A 12,498-nucleotide genomic window follows, 5' to 3' on the forward strand; every position below is an offset into this window, starting at 1 on the left:
ATACCTTCTTAATAGATCTTTTATGTGCATTGGTAAAGACAATTAAATCATCTGCAAAACAGAGATGCGATATATTCACCCTTCCCTTGTGCACATAGTTTAAAGAAGGAAACTTTTCAAACAAATTATTAGACTTCTAGATAGATAGTCAAAAGAAATAATAAACAAATAAGGTGATAAAGGATCCCCTTGTTTGATGCCTTTGGATGCTTTAAAGAAGTTATTTTTCTGCCCATTTATAATCAAATAATAGAAATTGTTATCCAGGATTCAAAGAATCAAAGAACAAAAATTCGTAGGAAATCCAATAGCTTTTAGAACATCCAGGATAAACTCCCAACAAATAGTGTTAAAGGCTTTCTTAATGTCAAGCTTAAAGATCACATTACCACCCATACTTTTGTTATCAAAGTCCATAAGAAGCTCCTGGACAGTCAACACATTGTCACAAATATTCCTCCCTAACATGAATCCTGATTGATTATTAGAAATAATCTTCTGAAGGAAAAGATGCAATCTATTAACCAAAATTTTCGAGTTGATCTTGGAAACAATAGTATTAAGACTTATAGGTCTAAACATCTCCCAAGAGGAAGCATTATTAGACTTAGGAATTAGAATAAAAGCAGAAGACTTAAAGTATTTAGGTAATTCAACACCTTTGAAGAAGTCTTAAATGGATTTAACCAACTTAGGATTTATAATCTCCCAACCTCTTTTATAGAATTAAATAGTAAACCCATCTGGCCCAATCGCTTTCCCATCTTCCATAGCATCAATAGTATTCTTAATTTCGAAAGCACTAGGAATACTAGCAAGATGCACACCAAAAATATCAGGAACCGTGCCGTACAAAGACTTATCAATGGCTTGTAATGTGCTCATGTCAGAATTAAAGATGACAGAAAAATACTTAAGGCCATCATTAATAATATCATGATGATTATATAAGATACTACCATCACTGCAGCATATAGAAGTGATAAAATTACTCCTTCTCTTCTTAATGCATGCATGAAAATAAGCTGAATTTCTATCACCCTCCAAAAAACCAGTTTTACTAGCTTTTTGAGCTTAAAAACTTTCCTCCATAGCAATTGCCTTATCCAATTCTTGCATGCGTTATTTTTATTAAAAAAGAATAATTTATATATATATATAGACACGTTTCTAATGTACAATCTATTAATTTACATCCTTTCCAAAATTCTCATAAAAAATTATATATATATATATATATCAATTAATTCCTATGTATTAGGTATCAAATACCTAAATTTTAATTTTTACTTTAATGCTTCTTTATCGATGAATGAAAATATGTAATTCACTTTTTTTTAAAATTAAAATTGTGATAATCTCAAGGTGATTCAAGACGGGATAAGACATGCCAAAGAAGAGCATATAGATAGGAGACCCAGGGAGTCCAAGTATCAGATCGAATGTATCAAAATCAAGACTAACTATGACAACCGAACGACTGTAATTTGAGCGGTTTGATCATAAGCCGAGTGCAAGGGATTCAAGACATTTCCTACAATGAAACTAACCTATGGGAGAAAATAACTCCTCGAGTGTTACAATTCAATCGTAGGCATTCAACAGTATTCTTGAATATCATAAAGATTCAACAAGACAAGTCTCAACTATCCCTCAAGACCTCTTTGTCTAAGGTTTTTTACCTATCAGATTACGACGATTTATCCTTTACCCAATTAACTAGCTTTGTTATGTCGACCGGAGCTCCTTATCAAGGATCGAAGATCGACAACCGAAGTTGACCAACTGATCAACACGACCTAGCCAACTAAGTCAATCTTGATGATCCCTTTGCCACTAAGAGATCAACCAATCGACATCAGCAAGCCTAGCTGAGCAGTAGTCTCTAGCGGACCTGACAGTCTAATGGGTCTCGCTAGCTTAGCTAACCAGAAATGTCGCCCTAGCTTAGCTGCCCGACAACACCTTTCAAGTCTTCACCAATTTAGCTAGCCAAAACTTAGAGAAGTTAGGCTATGCACCAACATATGTAATATACTTATAATACTCCATATAATCCCCACTAAAATGAAAAATTACTATATCCAGATGAGTTACGTCCGAATAAGATGAGGATGATGTTTTTTTTATAGTATTGATTGTATTTATTATACCACAATACCATAAATATTATCATGAATGTCATCAGTCGTACCTACACTATCAGGATGTAAAATTTCTCCACTAAAATATAGGCGTAAATGTGATTCCGCATATTACACACACTTTCTCTATAAATAGGAGATTGATCTATGAATAAAGAGTTAGAGATCTTCTAAATCACTTTTCATTATTGGGTACTTCTATATGTATTTTCTCCCCTATTTTACATTCTATTTACTCAATGTTATTCAAGACATATTGGAATTCAAAGGATATAAAAATTTTGACTATTATAAATGTAACAAAATAAAATCTCATAAAGAAAAAGAAAGAAATAATAATTAAAAAAAAAAACTCGTCTCCTACTGGCTTTAAAGTTCAGAGCTTCCCCTAAATTTCCACCTTTAAACACAAAAACACATCGTCTCTCCTTCCCTGCCGCCCCCCACAATGAGCATCGAAGTCAACACCTGCAGCTCAAACAAAAATCACCTCCACTTTCTTCTCGTCCCTCTCCTGGAACAAGGCCATATGATCCCCATGGTCGACCTCGCCCTTCTCCTCGCATCCCACGACACACTCGTCACTTTAGCCACTACCCCCGTCAACTTGGCCCGCATCCGACCCATCGTCGATCGCGCCGCCCTCTCCTCCCTCCCGATTCGCTTCGCTTCGCTCCACTTCCCCGTTGCCAACGCCGGCCTCCCCGAAGGCTGTGAGAATGCCGACCTCATCCCCTCAGTCGACCTCTTCCTCCCATTCTTAAAAGCTCTATCTCTCCTCCGCGAACCTCTCGAAGCCTACCTGCGCAACCCAGACAGTTCCGCATGGCCCAAGCCTTCCTGCATCATCTCCGACAGTCTTCAACACTGGACCGCTGATATCGCCCGCTCCTTCGAAATCCCCCGCATAATCTTTCACGGTCCCTCCTGTTTTTTTCTCCTCTGTTACCGTCTCATCCACCAACAAAAGGCGGAACTTGAGGCGTCTCTGGAGGCAGCATCAGGCCAACCCATAACGCTTCCAGGTCTCCCCCATTCCATTCTAGTCCGCAAGCACGAGGTGATCGGTGCCTGGCGCTCGGATCCCGATTGGTCAAACTACAGGGAAATCGTTCTGGCGGCAGAAGAATCAGCCGACGGTGCGCTTGTCAACAGTTTCTACGAGCTCGAACCCCTGTACTTTGAGAGTTATCGTGAGGCGACGCGTAAGCCAGTTTGGCCTGTTGGGCCGCTCTCGCTCTATAAGGAAGAGCTGGATGCGAAGGCTACGCGCGGGGGGGTTTCATCTATTGACAATAAGCTTCTTTTCCAATGGCTAGATAAGCAGGGGGTCGGGTCAGTGGTGCTTGTTAGCTTCGGGAGCCTCGCACGCAACTCGAAGGCTCAGTTGGTGGAAGTTGGCCATGGGTTGGAAGCTTCAGGCCGAGCTTTTGTGTGGGTGGTGAAGGAGGCGGAGGAGGGGCTGGATGAATGGATGAGGGAGTTTGAGGAAAGGTTGGAGGGGAGGGGAATGGTGATAAGGGGATGGGCACCACAAGCAGTGATTTTGGAACACGCGGCGGTGGGAGGATTCGTGACACACTGTGGGTGGAATTCTGTGTTGGAAGCAGTGGCGGCAGGGGTGGTGATGGCGACGTGGCCGCACTTCGGCGACCAGTTTTTGAACGAGAGATTTGTGGTGGATGTGTTGAAGATTGGCGTGGCGGTTGGCGTCCAGGAGCCGACCATGTTTGGGGCACAGAATGGTAATGAGGCGGCGGTGAAGGTGAAAAGGGGGCAGGTTGAGGAGGCTGTGGAGAAATTGATGGATGGAGGAGAGGAAGGGGAGGAGAGGAGGGAGAGAGTGAGGGAGCTTAAGGAGAAGGCGAGGATGGCCGTGGAGGAAGGTGGGTCTTCATGGAAGGGATTGCAGGATGTAATCGGTTTTGTTTCAGAGAGCCTCGAGAAGAAGGAGAAGAAGCAAAATTAGGGAAATAAAAATTTGGCATTTTGAAATTCCTAAATTTAGTTTCTTATAATTAATTTTTTACAATGAGATATATATATTTTTTACGCGAATGTATCTCTGAATTACAAATGTTGGCGATGAATGTAAAAATGATTGATGATAAGAAAAATTTCATTTGAATTTTCTATGTAATTTTCTATGATTTATCAAATTGTAATAAGAAAATGCAGAGCGAAGCTTACACGTGTACACATCTCATCTTAAGGAAAAAATATTACCTCAGGAGTACTGATGCATTAGTACTCCAATGATAGAGTGCCACGTGACGCCACGGTGGGACCATTGCTTATGTGGCACCTCACCATTGGAGTACTGATGCATCAGTGTTTTTGAGGTAATATTTTTTTCATCTTAAGATATAAAGAAAAAAAAAAACTGAAAGTTGTTTTTAATACATAAATGCTATTTAATTTATCATTTTAAAGGCAATTTAATAATAAAATTATAGTGGTTCTATGTATGAAAACAAATTTGTGATTGTTCTTGTGGATAAATAATGTAGACTTGATATTTGTGTCCATACCACATAATTTCGATTTATTTATATATATATGACAGTGAAACTTTTCTTTTTATATTTATATTACATAAATCATTTATGTCACATAAAAAAATATCACTATTTTATCTTTTAAAAAGTTAAATACATTTTTTCATGCATATGCAACGTGATATGTAAAAATTAAAGTTTAGGTATATTAGATAAGTAAATTCATAGAAATTTAGTTATATACTTGCAAATTTTCCTCTCTTTAATGAATGGTGATGTATAATACTCTTACTCATCAAATAGTACTTGGCTCTATAAATCAGTGTGTACATCTATATGAATCATGACTCATGTTCCGCCTTATGGCCAAATGACTGGATTGTTAGATCTAAACAAAACAGTCACTAGTTGATAATCAGGTTGAGCTAACTCAAGCTCTTTTTGAGCAAAACCATCGCGTTGAATTGAGATGCAGTGGATGACTAATGACGTGCACCAATTAGCTCGGTAAGGGGATGAATTTGGCAGTGGTAGCTTAGGCTGTTTGCAGTTTGACTTCACGTAGATCTCTTAAAAGACCCTACTCCCTCTCTATCATTTCTCAATATAAGGATGGTTGATCCCAATGCATGTACCTGGGAACACAAAATTTGAGGGCATGGTCAGGCTAACTTTCAAAGGTGACCTAGCGCCTAATGTTGTATTTCCCCATCCTTACACTAGCAAAATTATCTCCACGATCTAGATGCCATAGCATGAGCCTTCCTTTTATAATAGAAGAAGGCATTAGTACTTGATTCCTACTAGTTTTCTGGACAAATAGGGGGTCAAACAGTAAAGATGGAACTGGGGGATAATAGACTGAGGGACTCAAGCCAATTGTAGAGATCTACACAATTTCTTTATGTTGAGTTCATTTAGCACATAAGGCCCCATAACATATGTGGATTATGCCCAAATCCGACTAGCATTGATCAAAAAAGGGAGAGGAGGGAGGGAGAGCGAGAGGGAGAGAAAGAGAGTGAGAGAGAGAATTTGTCTCCCCTCCCTTTTTTTTTGACCCTTATTTAAAAGCCTTGAGATGTCCTTTTATCATGATATAAAAATATTAAAACTTACATAATGCTAAGTTATGCCATTAGCTTTATGTAATGTCAAGTCTTTTTATGTATTGTCTAGTAGTTTTAAGACATGCCCAACAACTTTATAACATGTCATTTCATATAGTTCAGCTCATCACCTTGTTAACTCGGTAGCTTAGTAGCTCGGTTGCTCGCCAACTCTTCAGCTCAATGGCTCGCAAGCTTGATTGCATTGCAACATGATAACTTCTCAGCCGGTCAGCTCGACAGCTTGACAACTTAGTAGCTTGGCAGCTCGACAGCTCATCAAGCTTTTTCTGGTTTATAAATTTAGTTCTTTAATTCTTTTAATTCTTTAACATGCACACTTGATATCTCTACAACTTGACACCTAAACAAGTCTTTTTTGGTGTATCCAGTTAGTACTCTTATTCTTTATCCCTTTAACAGGCAACTATAAAATAATTTTCTACCTCACTTATGTGAAAAACGAGTTCACTGAAATGATTTAAAACTTTTTTGAGATAAATGAGTAGCACATTTCACTATCTTGTCTATTTATCCATTTAGTACTCTTATACTCACCTTCATATACTTTATAGTTGACTCAATAGTCTTATAGAGAGAATTTTCCTAATATTATTAGTAAAAAAGATATACGTTATCATTTTTTTTAGTAACTAGATGAACGGTTTCCTTATAATATATCTCAGTTATAAGGGAATTAAAGTAGTTTCAATAAATTCAAATCATTCTTTGTCTTGGGGTACTTTGGCTACAACTACAAGGAGTTGCCGTAATTTTTCAACTTTACTTAGAATGAGACTTCATTAATTGGGTTATATTTTGAAAGGAGTTTTTGTGAAATCATCCCTAATACTCGACTATTGAGTAGAGTAGAGCCAAAAAGTTTTGGACAACTTTTTTTTTTACACTGAAAATTTGCTTGAGGGACAAATTCTTAGATTTAAAAAAAAAATGAAATCACTAATAAAAAAAATATACATAACAAATTAGATATTGTAGATTTAAACAATGTAAAAATGAAAAATTTAAGAATATGAAGTCTTATCTATTCCGGTGAAGATTCCTGTAGTGTGATTTTTGTTATTAGTCTGAAGATATTTATGCGTAACTTCATATTTAAGGGATAAGTCCATGCTCAACGCAGTTTTCAAGATGTTGATCCATCTAAGACATAGGGTGTAATAATGTGGTGTCCTTTTATCATGGAATAAAAATATTGAAATATACATAGTGTTAAGCCATGTCCAATTAATTCATTTCATGCCCAACAACTTTGTGTTTTGTCCAACAACTTTAATTCATGTTCAAAAACTTATGTCATTTCATTCCATGTAGCTGAACTAGTCAGCTCATCAGCTTGACAGTTCGACAACTCGAAATCTCGACTTCTTGACATCTCGATAACTCGTCAGCTTAGGAGCTCGTTAGCTCGATGGCTTGGTTGATTGATAAATTGGTAGCTTGGCAGCTCGACAAGCCTTTTCATTTAATATATTTTGTTCCCTGATTCTCTTATTTCTTTGACTGACAAAGGTTGACAACTTGTTAGCTTGATAGCTTCGCATCTAGGCAAGCATTTTCAAGTGTTTACACATTCTACAGTTGTGTTTCTCTTTGTGGTATCCTTCCTTTTATCTGTCATACTATAACCTCAGGATTTGCCCTCACTTGGAAGTGGTCGGGCTCACAGTGTTTCTTTCCTCTCTCATCTATCATTGGTACTAGAATGTTGGGTTTTAAAGAAATATGTTGTCAATGCCCTATTGATCCGTTAGTATTTTTTAAAATTAGCAACAATGCACATAAATGACTAAAATAATTCAATTTTAAACTATTCCCAAACTATTTTGACCCTATTCTCCTTCGATATTGTTCTTATGATAAAACAAAAATACCAAAGAACAAAGCTCGTGTTCCGTTTCCGCCATTTTGTTTGGCAGACAAGAAAGAAACTCGGCATCACGCCTTGGCAATCCTTACTTGGGACACAAGTTATTCTCCATATATATATATTAAATAAATATATTCCTGATAAGATAATCAGAACCTCCCGTAAAAAGCACCCCATAATCCTCCATCCAAATATTTTGAAAGAGCTCGTGTTGGCTTCCAAGTTTTAAAGTTCCATTACTGGTGGTGCTTAGCAGCAAAGCAGATCGTCTTCCCCGCCACCCGCCATGAGCTCCGAAGCTGATGGCCAAAGCTCGGACACAAAACGTCTCCACTTCCTTCTCGTCCCCCTCATGCAACAGGGCCACATGATCCCCATGACCGACCTAGCCAGACTCCTCGCATCCCGCAACGTTCTGGTCACCTTCGCCACCACCCCGGTCAACTTGGCCCGCATCCAGTCCATCGTCCACCGCACCGCCGCTCTCTCCCTCCCAATCCGCTTCGTTGAACTCCCTTTCCCAGTTGCCAGTATTGGCATCCCCGACGGCTGCGAGAGCGTCGACCTCCTCCCCTCCGCCGACCTCATCCTTCCTTTCCTGAACGCTCTATTCCTCCTCCGAGACCCGCTCGAAGCCCACCTGCGCACTCCAGACCCGCTCGGATGGCCTAAACCGGCATGCCTCATCTCCGACAACCTCCATCATTGGACCGCCGATTTCGCCCTGTCCCTCAACATCCCCCGCCTCATATTCCATGGCCCATCCTGCTTCTTCCTCTACTGCGATGCCCTCATCAACCACCACAGAGCCAAACTCGAGTCTGCGTTAATGGAGGAAGCATCCGTCATGCTTCCAGGCCTCCCATATCCCATTCGAGTGGGCAAGCGGGAGGTGATCTCGTTATTGAGCTCGGATCCTAGCTTTTCCAAATACATGGATACCATTCGGGCAGCAGAAGAATCCGCCGACGGTGTGATTGTAAATAGTTTCATGGAGCTGGAGCCCTGGTACTTCGAGACATATAGCAAGACGAAGGGCAAGCCAGTGTGGCCCGTCGGGCCGCTTTCACTCTATAAAGAAGAGCTTGAAACCAAGGCGGCTCGCGGGAAAGCTTCATCTATCGACAACAAGCTCCTATTCCAATGGCTGGACAAGCAAGCGGCCGGATCAGTGGTGCTTGTGAGCTTTGGAAGTATGATTCGCAACACGATGGCCCAACTGGTGGAGCTCGGCCACGGGATAGAGGCGTCGGGCCGACCTTTTATATGGGTGCTGAAGGAAGTTGCAGAGAGGAAGATCCCGGGGGTGGAAGAGTGGATTGCAGAGTTGGAGCAGAGGGTGCAGGGGAGGGGATTGGTGATAAGGGGGTGGGCGCCGCAGGCGGTGATATTGGGACACGTGGCGGTGGGTGGATTCGTGACACATTGTGGGTGGTGATGGCCACTTGGCCGCACTGCTATGACCAGTTTTTGAACGAGAGATTGGTGGTGGAGGTGCTCAAGGTTGGGGTGGCGGTTGGCGTTGCGGAGCCGAAGATGTTGGGTGCAGAGAATGGTGAGGAGGTGGTGGTGAGGAAAGGAGAGGTCGAGAGGGTTGTGGAGATGTTGATGGGGGGAGGAGAGGAAGGGGAAGAGAGGAGGAAGAGGGCGAGGGAGCTTGGGAAGATGGGGAGGATGGCCATGGAGGAAGGTGGATCTTCATGGAAGGGATTGCAGGATGTAATTAATTATGTGTTGGAGAACCAGAAGTAGTAGTGCAAGTGACTCTGAATTGTTTTTCTTAGAGCGAGATATATTAATTTTTTTGTGATTGTGTGAGTTATTTGTCAATAATGGGAGAAATATTCGAGTACCTATGCAGAGTTGTATGTATATAAAGGTTACACTTAAGTTATAAGAAGCAGTACAAGGTGTATAACTTAAGTGTAACCTTCTAATAACCTAATATGTACACAACTCTGCGACGTACATGAATATTTCTCTGATAATGGAGATTGATGATAAATTAATCTCAAATTCTGAGTGCAAAATTAATTAATGATAGAATATTTTTATTAGATTTTTTTTTTTGGGTCGTCAATTAGATTTATATTTCAATTTAAAGAGAAAATTATAATCGGGTGGCGATGGAAAATGCGACTGTTGCTATCAATTTTTTCATGGGCTTTGCCATCATTGAATGATTGTCGCTATAATTTTTTATTTCATCATTGAATGATTATGAATTTTTAAATAAAATTTAGGGTTATTCCCATACATCCCAGTTCTTATGTATTTACACACATGCACCTAAAATTTAATTTTTTATATGTTTACCACCAAAATATCTCCTATCACATCAAAAGTACTTCAATGTTAACTTTTATAAGTAAAATATATCTTATCATGGATAGGCAAGATGATATATGTATGCAAAAATAAAATCTTAGGTGTTAGATATATAAATATGTAAGAGTTGAGTGATATGGATTTAAAATAAGGAAAAAGAGTTTGGATAGCTGTTATTTATTACTGGCATTTACATGGATAGCATAAAATTCTTATATATATTTATATGTCACACATAAATTTTCATATTTACACACACATCACTCGAATCTTTAACTTCATATCAAAAATAGTATCATCATTACTTTTTAAAATTAAAATATGAAGCACCTAAATGTTATGTACTTAAATATGAAAATTTAAGTATGGGACATGCAAATAATAACAATTGTGTGCTATGTACGTAAATTTTTCTATTTTTTTATTTTATTGTGATGTTTTAAATGTTGTATGTGTAAATAAAAAAAAATTTAAATATGAAATAGATAAATTATATATGTAAATCCCCTATTACGTACATACCACCCAACTCTTATGTATTTATATATATCTAACGTATAAATTTTGCTTATTACATTTAGGCCACCCAATCTTTCAAATCACATAAAAAATACACTATTTTACTTTTTTTAAAGGGAAATTAGGGGTAAAATGGTCTATATGTAAGAATCAAAGTTTCCCGATCAGTTTTTGAATGAGAAATTGGTGGTAGAGATTTTGAAGGTTGGCGTGGAGGTGGGAGGAAGAAGAGAAGGGGGGTTGGTGGGGAGGAGGAAGTTGGCGGACAAGGCATAGAGAGCCATGGAAGATACCAGCTTTTCTAGCCTGAACCTGACGCAGTTATTCCTAGATGTAGCATGCTTGCCTTTTGCATGCCAGGCGAATAACAACTTGCAATTGTGTAATTATGTGTTATCATCATATTTCAGTTTAGATTGACCTGTAGAACTGTTAACCGTTATCTTCATGACTTCCTAGCTATTTGACAATGAAACCAACAGTATCAGCGCACGTATCGCATCATCAAAATAAATTTCAACTAATAGCAATTGATTTGTGATATTGTTGAAATCATTTATATGTTGTGCAAAAGATGTACATTCCACCATCTTCAAATTGAATAATTTCTTCATCAGATGCATCGTGTTATTCGCTGATTATTTTTCTTGCATATCAGATAAAACCACCATGAGATATGCAGTAATTCTCTCATTGATGACGTTGTTGGCAACATACTTTTACAGGGTTAATCGAATAACCTGTATAACTTGTCGATCCAACAAATTTCATTCCTCCTGGTTCATCTTCTCCTGTCGCTTTCCTTGTAATGGAAGATGAAGTTTTTTCCCATAGAGTAGTCTTATATCTGCATCCTCCAGTAACCAAAATTTTTGCCATTGAACTTCTCGATCCTCGATGTCATCACGGCGTCTCCGCCCATTGCTTTCTTTCAATCTTGAACCAAAGCTCTGATATCAGTTGTTGTGAAAAAACGACGGTAATAAAGTAAAAAATCGGATCGAGAAAAATTCGCAAAACAAAAACACAGCTCTCCAAAACTTCCTTAGCTTCGTTTGCTTACAGGACAAAAAAAAAAAGGAAGCTTGCTTTCTCTTGAATTTCCTTCTTCCTGTGTGGCTTTGTTAGAGAGAGAGAGGAACAATGTAGAGAGAGAATGATAAGAGAGGAGAGAGAGAGAAAGTCTTTCTTGTAAACGTCGAGACTTGGGCTGTCAAAACGGCTCGTTGTTAGCGAACAACTCCTGTTCGGCTCGTTAAGAAGCTCGTGTTCGGCTCGTTCGCTAAGTTAACAAGCCGAACACAAACAACACGAACCAATATTTGTTCGTTCGTGCTCGCTCGTTTTGGCTCGAAATACTACTAATCAATTATATATATATATATATATATATATATCTGTGTGTGTGTGTGTGTGTAGATCTTTGATGAGCAGCATTTTTAAAAGATTTAATTTACTACAAGGCTACAAACATTTATAATCAATTAAAAGTATTAATTAAGAAAATAAAATAAAAATTATTAAATTAGATTGAAATAATGTTTTAAATCTTGCCCCAATCTTTAACATCTTAGGACTACGTGATTAGGGTTATTAGAATGACTCTTTGTTCGTGAACGGCTCGCTAAGCAAACGAGCCGAACACGAACACACTTTTTGTGCTTGAAATATAAATGAGCTCACGAGCTGAGCCTGGGCTCGCTCGTGTTCGGCTCGTTTATACCCCTAGTCGAGGTGCTCGACGGTGTAATTTCTCAAAGCTAATAAAATCCTCTGCATTTCCGTAGACGTAGTCAATTTGCCGAATCACGTAAATCTGTGTGTTTTCATTGTGTTCCTATTTTGTGAATTTTTCTTGATTAGATTTTCATTTTATTGTCGTCATTTTTTCATAACACTAAATATATCTTTGATGAGCAGCATTTTTAAAAGATTTAATTTACTACAAGGCTACAAACATTTATAATCAATTAAAAGTATTAATTAAGAAAATAAAATAAAAATTATTA

At 38.6% G+C, this 12,498-nt stretch overlaps 1 protein-coding gene across 1 annotated transcript; it reads left to right on the forward strand.

Annotated features, from left to right (window-relative positions):
• Window positions 1-2,502: 2,502 nt before the first annotated feature.
• Window positions 2,503-9,649, forward strand: LOC110019762. Its single transcript, XM_020717576.1, is given in 4 exon segments — window positions 2,503-4,103; window positions 7,301-7,370; window positions 7,896-9,075; window positions 9,078-9,649. Coding segments are annotated over 4 exon segments (3,078 nt in total). The 5' UTR covers window positions 2,503-2,592; the 3' UTR covers window positions 9,395-9,649.
• The last annotated feature ends 2,849 nt before the right edge of the window (window positions 9,650-12,498 follow it).

The sequence above is a fragment of the Phalaenopsis equestris genome, unplaced genomic scaffold (assembly GCF_001263595.1).
Source record: "Phalaenopsis equestris unplaced genomic scaffold, ASM126359v1 Scaffold000002, whole genome shotgun sequence".
Taxonomy (NCBI): Eukaryota; Viridiplantae; Streptophyta; class Magnoliopsida; order Asparagales; family Orchidaceae; genus Phalaenopsis; species Phalaenopsis equestris.